The 12,753-nt window shown below is 34.7% G+C and overlaps 1 protein-coding gene across 2 annotated transcripts in view; it reads left to right on the forward strand.

Moving 5' to 3' along the window:
- Positions 1 to 12,482, forward strand: part of LOC125651282 (tumor necrosis factor receptor superfamily member 1B-like) — a 29,739-nt gene extending 17,257 nt beyond the window's left edge. The window contains exons 7-13 of one of the 2 annotated variants that reach the window (XM_056166888.1): positions 2,305 to 2,477; positions 4,591 to 4,666; positions 5,446 to 5,468; positions 7,715 to 8,026; positions 8,261 to 8,368; positions 9,204 to 9,373; positions 10,302 to 12,482. In XM_056166888.1, coding sequence (XP_056022863.1) covers positions 2,305 to 2,477; positions 4,591 to 4,666; positions 5,446 to 5,468; positions 7,715 to 8,026; positions 8,261 to 8,368; positions 9,204 to 9,340 — 829 coding nt within the window. In that variant the 3' untranslated portion in view covers positions 9,341 to 9,373; positions 10,302 to 12,482. The remainder of the gene's footprint in view (positions 1 to 2,304; positions 2,478 to 4,590; positions 4,667 to 5,445; positions 5,469 to 7,714; positions 8,027 to 8,260; positions 8,369 to 9,203; positions 9,374 to 10,301) is intronic. The other variant, XM_056166889.1, reaches the window with a different exon arrangement.
- Positions 12,483 to 12,753: the final 271 nt, after the last annotated feature.

Here is a 12,753-nt window from a genome sequence, read left to right on the forward strand (position 1 = left end):
ATGGGCCAACTTCAACCAAACTTGGCAAAAAGCATCCTTGGATGAAGGGGATTCAAGTTTGTTCAAATGAAGGGCAACACCCTTCTGCAAGGGGAGATAAAAGCAAAATAGTGAAAATACATTTAGAATTTTTAAAAAACAATCTTCTTCTCCAGAACCAGAGGGCCTATTTCAACCAAAATTTACACAAAGCATCTCTAGGTGAAGGGAATTCAAGTTTGTTCAAATGAAGAGCCATGTTCCCTGAAAAGGTTGATAGTCAAAAATAGGGTGGGGTCATTTAAAAATCATCTCGAGAACCACTGGGCCAAAAAAGTTGAAATTTACTTGAAAACTTCCTGACATAGTGCAGATTCGGGTTTGTTAAAATCATGACCCCGGAGTTAAGGTGGGGCCACAAGAGGGGATCAAAGTTTTACATGTGAATATATAGGGAGAATATTTAAAAATCTTCTCAAGAACCACTGAACCAGAAAAGTTGAAATTTATATGAAAGATTTGTGACATAGTGCAGATTAGGTTTGTTAAAATCATGGCCCCTGGGGATAGGTTGGGACCACAATGGGGATCAAAGTTTTATATGCTGATATAGAAAATATAAAAATATCTTTTGAACTAAATATATTTAAGCTAAGGCTTTCATATTTTGTATGTATGTTCCTTATGGCAAGACCTTTCATGTGCTTCAATGGTGTGTGATCTTGTGACTTTGACCTATAAGTTTGACCTACTTTTGATAAAAATCTTAACTATTCAATATGTCTTGAACTATCAAAAGTAGATCTTTCATATCTTGTATATAAATTTCTTTGTGAAGACATTTCATATCATTTCCTTTGACCTTGAACTCTGAGTTTGACTTACTTTTAAGGAAAAGAAGCCTAATAAGTATATCAGGAATTATTCTAGGTACCGTAGGGTTTCATATTTTGTATAGGGATTGTGTATGGCAAGACATTGTGACACAATGGTGTTTGATCTTTTGACCTTTAAGAAAAACCTGACCTATTTCATATCTCCTGAACTATTTAAAGGGACATGGACACGATTTGAGCTGAAACTTTTCAAATTTTATTTTTTCCATTTTTATTGTTTATAATGCTTAATTAAAGTATTTCTAATGGTAAACCAAAATTTTAATATCATTTGTTAAGTTACAAGTGAGATGCAGCACTCCCAATTCTTTGAAATGTAAACAAGGCTCATGCCATGTTTTTGTTTCCATATAGATTGTTTGATAGAAAATAACATAATTATATTTAAAACAAAATGAGATGTGCTAAACACTAGAAAGTATTAAATTAATTATGTTCAGAATTAACTTGTAAATTAAAAATAAATCTGTTTTAAACCTAACTTTTACTAGTATCTTTAACCTATATAAGCAAAAGCATGGCACAAGCCTTGTTTACATTTCAAAGAATTGTGAGCTCTGTATCTCCCATATACCTTGACAACTAACATTTAAATTTTTGCTGACCATTAGAAATACCTTAGTTAAGCATTCTTAACATTAAAAATGAAAAAATAAAATTTGTAAATTTTCAGCTCAAATCGTGTCCATATCCCTTTAGGGGAGGTCTTTCAAATTTGATATAAAGAACCTTGTTTATATACCGTGTGTGTTGTGGTGTTGACCTTGAACAATAGCAGGACCAAGGTGGCTCAGGTGAGCAATGTGGCCCATGGGCCTCTTGTTTATTCATACAATACAAAAGAAATTATGTCGCAGCTTAATGATGGCTGATACTGCCTTCAGTAAAGTTTTACAACTCATGGGATAAAAAAACTTGCTTGACTTAATCCACTTCGTCCCAGGGGAGACATAGGGCAACCACGGCAACTTTCCACATCTGTCTGTCTTTGGCCAACGTCTTTCCTATATTTTCTGTATATGGCATAAGAAAAACACCCTATATAAGCTTGTGATTAACAAAACAACTGGATATAAATAGAAAATGACTTTATAATTCATATTCGTAATGTTAATTGTTATAATTCTTTAGATGTATTATGACAAACATATCGTGACATGGGAAATTCCATCCATATCTTAGGTTATTTAATTTCATGTATATGAATCCATATCAGCACCCCACACCCCCCACCCCCGGGCAATACAATAGACCTTGTAAATTGAATATTTCCTATATGCAAGCATTGTTGGATATCCAGGGCTGATCTCCTCTTCATCAGCCGTGGGTATCTGACGACGATAGGCAAGTAGACTTCATGTAATCTCTAAAATATGTGTTGTCTGGATGGAACGATTTCAGATAGTTTGATATTTTCATCTTCTTACAGATGTGGAGCAGGGTATCAGATTAAATATCCAGGCAACACTACCAGTGATGTAGTGTGTGAAGAAATCCCAGGAAGGGAGACCACTCAGAAAATCCCACCTCATGGAGACAAAAATGACATCAGCCATCCACATAACAAAAATGAAACGCGTGAACCAGATCCCCCAGTGGAAGGTGAGGATAATGTTGACATATGTCTCTTGGGTCTATAGTACCAACCGAAAATATGATCAAGATATTGAGCAACCAGTAATCAAAAGTGTGACAGAAATATTCAAAATGGTTAGGTTTCACTTTATACTTATTATTATATTAAGCTAAGTGAATTTATAAACCCTGTCTAGGTAATAGAGATGTAAATTACATTTACCTCACAGTTTTTATGATAAAGAAGGTTTTGTTCTTTAATGATTGTCCAAATCTGTAAAAATTGTAAATGTTTCCTATTTTTAATATGCCTATCTTTAGACGGGACGTATTGTGGTACAGCAATGTCTGTACGTCCATTCGGGGTTTCCTGTTTCTAATTTCATTTCTCTGTCATATCAAGCTGAAACTATGTAGCTTCTTTGTGGGTCACTGTAGATCATGTTGCAATTTTGATCTATTTCAACCTCTCTTACAGGAGTTTTGTCCCTTTATTTGAAAGTTATTGTTATATGGAGGGTACATAATTTCTCCAGCGAACTCTTCCCACAATTTTCAAGTGAGGTCCTTCTTGTTTTACTGAGTGTTTGTATGGGTATTGAAGATGTGCATGTTGCAAGGATTTTGATTTTCTTAAATTTTTGAGAAAAATATCAGGTTGTTGAACTTGTCTGTTTTGAGAAAATATTGTATAGAGAGTACATAATTTGTCTTTTATTTTCCTTCCACAGTTTTCAAGTGAGTACCTGTACCTTCTTATTTTTACAGAGTATTTGTTTGGGTATGGAAGATGTGCATGTGGCAAGGATTTTGATTTTCTTCAATTTATGAGAGAATTAAAGGTTATTGAACCGTAGTCAATTTTGAGGAATTATTACATAGAGAGTACATGATTTGTCTGTTTTTCCTTCCCCAGTTTTCAAGTTAGGACCTTCTTATTTTACAGAGTATTTGTATGGGTATGGAAGATGTGCATGTGGGAAGGATTTTGATTTGCTTCAATTTTTTAAGAAAATTACAGGTTGTTGAAGTTAGTCCATTTTGAGGAAATATATTAGATAAAGGACATTAGTTTGTCCTTTTAACTCCTCTCACAGTGTAGAAGCTAGGGTCTTTGTAAATAACTTGAAGATGTGCATAGTGCAAGGATCTTGATTCTCAACAATTTTTGATTTTCTTTGATGATTTAAATATTGACAGGTTGTTGAACTTGGTCAAATTTGGGGAAATGTTTTACACACAGAACTCTTTGTTTGTCTATCTACCTCTTGTTGCAGTTTTAAGCTAAAACCCTTTATCCATACAATGCAAAGAAAGTATGTCACAGCCTTATGATGGCTGATATTACCTAAAGCAAAGTTAAGAAAAATGCCCTATGTTAGCATTTTCATGGGATATTTGCGATACTTTTGTTAAAATTTTAATTGATGATGATTAATAATTAACTTTATTGATAATTTGATTGGTATTTACATTTCATTCTGTGCTGCCACTTGATAGGATGAATCTATGAAATATGTTGTGTATGAAAATGGGACTAGTACTCACATTTAAATATCTTAAAACTTTAAGACAAGATTGACATGCATGTTTTGATTGCTATGACTAAATGAAAGCATGTTAAGACATCTTTTTCTAAAACTTTGAGAAACCAAATTCACATGCTTAACTGAATTGAGGAAACAGTATAATATGCAATGTCACGCACACACGCGCACGCACGCGCACACACACACACAAACACTTCAAAGAGGCAGATAAAATGAAAATCTAGTTTATATATTTTCTGATTATGTTGATAAACTTGAAATACTGTAACCCTGTTCGAATATTTATTAAAAGTGGTTTACATTCAATAATACAATATTAGGAGTTTAGGAAATTTTTAATGAACGGAATTTAATCATATTAATATGAGTGAATATTAAATTTATATTCATACATGTACTTTGAAAAGATAACAAAAAACAAATAAAATCACTTTCAGAGAGATCATAATGTTGTAAAGATGGTCGATTCATCCAGAGGCATGCCTGCTAAATGTACATGTACACAATGTTTAATACAATTTTCATTGTTTGAATGGATTGACTATGGTAGCCTGGAAGGTTCTTTAAACAGAGGAATATATATTTTATAGAAGAATCTTGGTATACAGGACTGATAGGGATTGCAGCAGTGGGCCTGGTGGTACTAGTTATTATTGCAGTGGTTTGGTAAGTGAACTTTTAATTTAACTTTTAACTTCATTATAAAATTTAATCTTTTTCATTTACTGTATTATTCTTATAAAAATGATATTGTTTTATTCTTTAATATTTACATGAGTGTTTGCCTTAGATATCTTTATGAATTGTAATGATAGCCATTTTCTCATGATTGTGATGCAATGGTGAACAGTGCACATCGGAATTTTGATAAATATAGTACGTTTATTTTAATGGTTTGGAATTTTGGCAGAAATGAAAATAGAATGTAAATATGAAAATTAATATTTCATTTTGGAAAATACATTAGGGTGTAACTGCAACACTTGACACCAGCATGCTTTTCATGATGCGCTAATGTGCTTTAAGTATGGCAGCGTGAAGTGTCACCATTTGTACCTATATGTGTTTTCAATATAAAATTCTTGAATATTCACTGGCAAATATCAATGATATAATTCATTGTGTTTTACCAACATATACATGACCTTGTAAGGAGAAGACCTATGAATGCAATGCCTGATGTCTAATCTAATTATCTTAATCATTATACAATTTTGTTCAAATCAATATGATATGATGTATAATTAACAACTTCCTTTTTGATTTTATGATGTGTCTACACCTACTAATTGGAGGCATCTGCTAAATGAACTTTTGTAGATAATAGATATCAAGAAATTTCTGTCCCTAGTGTTAATCTGAGAAAAATGTTCCGTAATTTTTGCAAAGGATTGTGAATGACTTTCTTTTCTTGATTCTTACTTATTTTGTTCACTCTTTTTCAGTGTAATGGTCTGGAAATATCCTGGTAAGAAATAATTTGATTTTCTGGATTAAAATACAAATAAATTATCTTCCTTAACGATCGAAAACCGAGAGAATACTGAACTGCAAAAGAAACATCACACTTAGAGCATGCTGAAAAATCTCAAGTTGACAAAATCTGCTAATTAGTCCTCAACGGGTGGATCCGAAGGGGACTTTAGGTTTGCACTCTGTCATCCGTCCATCTGTCTTGTCTGTCAGTCCGACAAATAAGTTTTTGGCACTTTTTAACTTTTCTGATCAAAATTTGTCTGTTGTCTGTCATCGTTGTAAACTTTTCACATTTTCATCTTCTTCTCCAGAACCACTGGGTCAATTTCAAAGCATCCTTGGGTGAAGGGCTTTCAAGTTTGTTCAAATGAAGGGCCATGCCCCCCTTCAAAGGGGAGATAATCACAAAAATGCAAAATTAGGGTAAGGTCATTTAAAAATCTTGTTCTCAAGAACCACTGAGTCAAAGAAGTTCACATTTACATGAAAGCTTCCTGACATAGTGCAGATTCAAGTTTGTTCAAATCATGGCCCCTGGGGGTAGGTTGAGGCCACATTAGGGGATCAAAGTTTTACATAGAAATATATAGGGAAAATCTTTGAAAATCAATTGAAAACCAATGAGTTAGAAGAGCTGAGATTTACATGAAAGCTTCCTAACAGTGCAGATTCAAGTTTGTTTAAGTTATGGACCCAGGGGGTAGGATGGGGCCACAATAAGGGATCAAAGTTTTACATAGAAATATATCGGGGGAAATCTTTAAAAGAACTACTGAGCCAGAAAAGCTGAGATTTACATGAAAGCTTTCTGTCATAGTGCAGATTCAAGTTGTTCAATTCATGTTCCCCGGGGTTGGATGGGGCCACAAGGGGGATCAAAGTTTTGCATACAAATATATAGGGAAAATCTTTAAAAATCTTCTTCTCAAGAACTACTGAGCCAGTAAAGCTGATATTTACATGAAAGCTTCCTAACATAGTGCAGATTTAAGTTTGTTCAAATCATGGCCCCCGGGGATAGGATGGGGCCACGATAGGGGATCAAAGTTTTACATACAAATACATAGGGAAAATCTTTAAAAATCTTCTTCTCAAGAACTACTGAGCCAGTAAAGCTGAGATTTACATGAAAGCTTCCTGACATAGTGCAGATTCAAGTTTGTTCAAATCATGGCCCCCAGGGGTTGAATGGGGCCACAAGGGGGGATCAAAGTTTTGCATCCAAATATATCGGGAAATTTTTTAAAAACCTTCTTCTCAAGAACCACTGAGTCAAAGAAGTTCACATTTACATGAAAGCTTCCTGACATAGTGTAGATTCAAGTTTGCAAAAATCATGGCCTCCCGGGGTAGGTTAGGGCCATAATAGAGACTAAGGTTTTACATGCAAATATATATGGAAAGTCTTCAGATATGGGCCAAGGTGACTCAGGTGAGCGATGTGGCCCATGGGCCTCTTGTTACTGCTTGTAAGAGAATGGAATGTGAATCTGTAATATATGGCTTTTATTTTATGGGATCTTGTTATCCTTGTGCATTAACTGATGAGGTATGATTATTCGCACAGAATATTACACAAACGAATTGGCTTGGGACCAGTAGGGGACATGTATTGCTATTCACTACTTACAGAATTCTTGTTTAAAATGGACTTTTGTAGAATTATTGGAACATTGAACTTGATTACATTTTCATAATAAAGTTTTTGATTTATCAGAATGAGCAACATTTCTTGTTTGTTTCATTATATGTAAGGCCCCTATATCATAAATGGATGCCTTTGGTCTACATTCTGATGAAAAACAATTTTTCACAAGGCAAAAAATGGATAGAGATTTTCTGACAGTTACTGCAGCAATATTAGATTAGAACTTTGCAAAAATGCAAGTTTTGGAAGTAAAATATATTCCTTTTTTGTCTTTTCAAGGTCAAAGGTTTTGGGATGTTGTTTTGGCCTGCATGTCTCTCTGTCCATCTCTTAATCTGTCCCAATTTACCCTTGATCATAACTTTTTGAGCTATACAAGAGACAGACTTAACAATTATATTCATTGTGCAGCTGTATGTCAGATAAAGGTCAAGGTCCTCCAATTCAAACAGTATTTTCATAAAGGCAAAGGGCATGTATTTAGATTAAAGAAGCCCACCACAATTTAATGGTGGGCTATTAAACCAAGGGTACAGAATGCCAAATGAGACAGGTGAGCATTATAACACATAGACCTCTTTTTGTTTCAGACAAATGCAGGTGTTTCAGTCCCCTGATTAAAAATTTGAAGTTGAGGTGTGGGATTCAAACCCATCCTCCAGCAGACGAAGAAAGCCCAGCAATGAATGAAAACCGAGAGGAACCAGTGTATGAAGAAATAGATCGTGAACAAACCAACTTACTAAAAGCAGTGGAACCAGAAGTGGAACCAGATGCATTGTCTGATCTTGGACAGGGTGGCTCATTTGGATCTTCAAGTGATGTGCCAACTTATGTACGATCTGGTGAAATCAGTGATTTGCCAACACTTCCATCAACAGCTACTAGTTCAGGGGACCCAGGTATAACAGAATACTTAAAGTTATAAACTTAGAGCTTTGTTTACTCCAATTAAAATTGGATCACAAGTTGTTCCACTCATTTAGTTCACTTTAATTTATGCCTTAATTCGCATGTGGCAGAACATAATGATGTATTTATATCAGTTTTGAAGTTTACCAGTATGGAATATGTATAGCATTCCTCTGTTTGTTTGTGTGAAAATGTTTCTGAAGTTAAGGAGATTGTTTTTATAGGTTGCAGGGACTGTCACCATAGTGATACAGATTCAGAGACTTGTGGGACCTCCCTCAGAACAGATCCAAATTTGGGCAAAAGGAATGAGGCCAAGCCTGTTGGTATAGGTAAGGAAAAGTAAAATGTGATAAAATGGTTAAAGAAAAATGTAATGAAACAGGTAAAGCAAAACGTGATGAAACAGGTAAAGAAACGTGATGAAACAGGTAAAGCAACACATGGTGAAACAGGTAAAGCAACACATGATGAAACAGGTAAAGCAACATGTGATGAAACAGGTAAAGCAACACATAATGAAACAGGTAAAGCAACATGTGATGAAACAGGTAAAGCAACACATGATGAAACAGGTAAAGCAACACATGATGAAACAGGTAAAGCAACATGTGATGAAACAGGTAAAGCAACACGTGATGAAACAGGTAAAGCAAAATGTGATGAAACAGGTAAAGCAACACATGATGAAACAGGTAAATCAACACATGATGAAACAGGTAAAGCAACACATGATTAAACAGGTAAAGCAACACGTTATGAAACAGGTAAAGCAACATGTGATGAAACAGGTAAAGCAACACATGATGAAACAGGTAAAGCAACATGTGATTAAACAGGTAAAGCAACATGTTATAAAACAGGTAAAGCAACACATGATGAAACAGGTAAAGCAACACGTGATGAAACAGGTAAAGCAACACATGATGAAAAAATCAAGAACAAAAACAAAACAAATATGACATTTCTAAAGTGATGTAATTGGGGGGGGGGGGGGGGGATATTCACAGAAAAAATAGACCATATGAATATTTATTGTGGTATCTGCCTGACTTGATGTCATCAGTAGATGCACAATGAATATCTATGTAAATGGAGGAGGTACATGTACTTCCTGTTGTTGTGATAGAAGGCAAGTATAAATAATATATCATGAATTTTATCCAGTAGTGCCCAACCAAAGGGTTGAAAATGAAGGACAACCAGTATACTCCTCAGAGAACGGCCCGGGGCTGTTAGCTCCCACAGGTTGGAGGGTCACAGATCCCGCTCCAAGGATTTACAGTGGTCATCACCAAGTCTAAGAAGATATTGGTGATTAAACACCTGATTAACTGGTATGTGTTGTGTGTTTTTACTATTGGTTCTTTTGGTGTGGGTTAAAGAATTTTGTTGCTGCAAATTTTATTCTACTTTTTAGTTCAAAGCCTCTGATTTAAATCTGTCTGACATCTGAAAACTTTACATTTATGTATTTCAACTTTTCAAGAATCACAGGGCCAATTCCAACCAAACTTGTTATAAAGCATCCTTGGGAAAATAAAGTTTATTCTAATGTAGGTTCTAGTTCCCTTCCAGAAAGAGATAATGAAGAGATGGTTAGTGCATAGAAAAGCTTCATTGTTTCCAGAAAAGTCAAAACCTGCTTGAAAGCTTCTTTATAATGGGTGCAGGTTCAAGTTTGTTCAATCCATGACCCCTGGAGTTAAGGCAGGGCCACAAAAGGGATTTAAAGTTTTATATAGGAACATCTGTAGAAAATATATTGAAAATCTTATTCTCAAGAATCATAAGGGTACAATTAATTAATCAATTAAGTAAAATGCAGTTAATTAACACACAAACATTCTTGTTTAATGCAGATTGAGTTTTTTCAAACCTGATGCTGGCTCAAATGGCCTTAAATCTAGAGGAAATTAAATCTTTGATATTAAAACCTACAGCGTACAGTTTGTCAAAGTAAAATGAAATTTATTGTATATCATGACCCCTGGGGTAGGGCAGGGCCACAATTGGAGTTTGAAGTCTACATACCTATTTTTGAAAATGCTTCTGCCCAGGTGAGCAATGTTACCCATGGGTCTCTTGTCTTTTCACAAAGTGTAATGAATAATTGAAATCTTTACTGTACCAACAGTATGTATTATTGGGATTAGTTAGTTTGAAATTCTTTTTGTGTGCTTCTCATTTCCAGCATATTGATATTTCATATTATACTTTACTGGACAGCGATTTAATTGTTACCAATGAATTGATATTTTTCAGATGATTATGACAATAGACAATGACTAAATATCTCATGAGTTTTGTAAAACTCATGAGGACACAGTACTTCATACTGAGGATGTCTGCTTGGGCTGTCCAGAACAGAAGTACAAGACAATGAGAAGATGCAGCACGCCATTTACAACTAAGATATACAGAGGACAAAAAGGGAAAATTAAAAAATATATGTAGAAAATGTCCAAAGGAGTCAGCACTTAATACAAAGGATTTACATTGTATGGATACAAAGGTCTTGCTGGATAGAAAATTTCAAATGAAAAAGAAATTTAAGAATACATGTACTTACTAAAAGGAACAAAACTTCAATATTAACTTAAGAATAGGAAACTTAACTACATCTTTAGTTTGCTCTTTGTCATTGTTTGGATTGTTCATTAATTCAAAATCTACACGACTAACATAATCAGAAGACTGGAAATGCCCCCCTTTTTTTTTACATGATAAAAGTCATGAAAATAGTGATGGGAGTCGTGGAAATTCAGAAAAGTAAGTTGTTCAGGACAGAAGTATATGAATGTCCAAAAAGGGCATATGTTACACTGCATTCCAAGCTGGCTGAAGCTTTGTTTGATAGGCTGACCACTGTTTTACTTGGCCTGCAAGGGGATGATGTAAGCAAAGTGGTGTTATGATGAGGCCTATGAAAATATTAGCTCCAAGGGAGCAAGCAATCAGTCCAGAAAATAAAATAAGTATCCTATGAGATTGAGATTCAGTAGTACAGTGTGGGTTCTTTGTCAGGCACCAGTTGTAGTAACCCGGTGGTTAGAGCACTGGGTATGCAACCAGGAACCCCAGGTTTGATTCTCGATCTTGGCACCATGGTTTCCCCATGATGTCTAAGATAGGTAGTGATTCTTACTCTACCAAGCACCCGGCAACGGGCATTAAGAGTGAAAAGTCTTTTGGATATGACCTTAAAAACGGAAGTCCTGTGTCATGGTAGGCATTGGCACAATGAAGAACCTTCAAGGCTATTGCTGTAAGCGCCATGCATTGATCAGTGGCACTTCACCTGAAGCTGGTGAAAATTCTGGAAAGGGATATCAAACAAAATACAAACCAATCTCTATCCAGAAGTACCCGACAAAATATTGATCTATCAATTCAGTTCTGTTTGGTCCAAAATCTGTTGACGTGAAGAATCTATTGCATTATATAATAATTGCATGTACTTTTATGCAATCCTATTTTATTACATTTACATATCTTTTATGCGTACATACATCCCTTTTTTTATACATGAAAACTCTTGATTAACTTTGTTGTCATGTTGTAAATGTGATGGATCTGTTATATGGTTTAATCTTTTGAATTATATTTTTTCTTTGAGGAACTGAACAACTTTTTAGTGGCACTAGTGTGTAAACTAGATCATGACTCTTTGTGATTGTTTTATCTATTCATACCACTGTCTTTCACATTGTTATATCTGTAAAGTTTTAATATTTATTGTCCCCCACTGCAACGCGGAAGGGGACATAGAAATACCGGTGTCCGTCCGTCCCACTTCACTTTGCTGACGCAACTCCTCAGAAACCGCCCAACGGATTTTGTTCATATTTTGTAAGATTGTTAGTCACCATGTGTAGTTGATCATATTATGCTGCCATTTTGATTCGACAATTTTTACAGGAGTTATGGGACTTTTGTGTTTCAACTTTTTTTGCGACGGTGGGGGACATGGCTACGTGTAGCAATCTTGTTAAAATTTACAGTATGTACATATATCATGTTTGTTATCAGTGGTCATATAATTGTCGACATAAAATGGTTTATTTTGTAAAATTCTAAGACTGAGACAACCTCAAAATTAGACATTTTGGTCTTCATGAATTTTGTTGATAAATTGTGAGGTGTATCGTCCGATTGGAACCTTTAATAGAGTGATTGAATAGATTTAACAAATGGAGAATACAGGAATTACAGACCTATTATGTTTTGATCATATAACAGTGCTGTACTTTTCATTGTGTTATCTATGACTTATTTTATTATTTTTTTCTATTTTTATATGTAACTTCCTTTGTGTTTAAGAAAATTGTTATCATCTAGTCATTGAAACATAAAGCATAATCATTATACTCATAGCTTGATTCATGCATGCAGTTGTTTGTTACCAAAGCATTATCAAAACAATAAATGGCATTGATTAATCTATATGCATACTTCTATTTTATGTACACCATCTGAAATTTGAAATCTTGAATTTAGCATCGGAGAAAATTTAATGATAGAACACCGCCAAGTGCCTGTTGCTAATATTTCATGTACTAACAGACCATATGTTGTAGCTTATTTGACTTCTATCTGCATATTGTGAGGCTTCTACTTGTACCCTCAAAATTCATTGTGAAAAGGAATAGAGCAACAGGCCCATTCATAGGTGCAACACTGAGCTTATAGACATTCCACGGGCCATATTTTTTGC

The sequence above is a fragment of the Ostrea edulis genome, chromosome 5 (genome assembly GCF_947568905.1).
Source record: "Ostrea edulis chromosome 5, xbOstEdul1.1, whole genome shotgun sequence".
NCBI classification, from domain to species: Eukaryota; Metazoa; Mollusca; class Bivalvia; order Ostreida; family Ostreidae; genus Ostrea; species Ostrea edulis.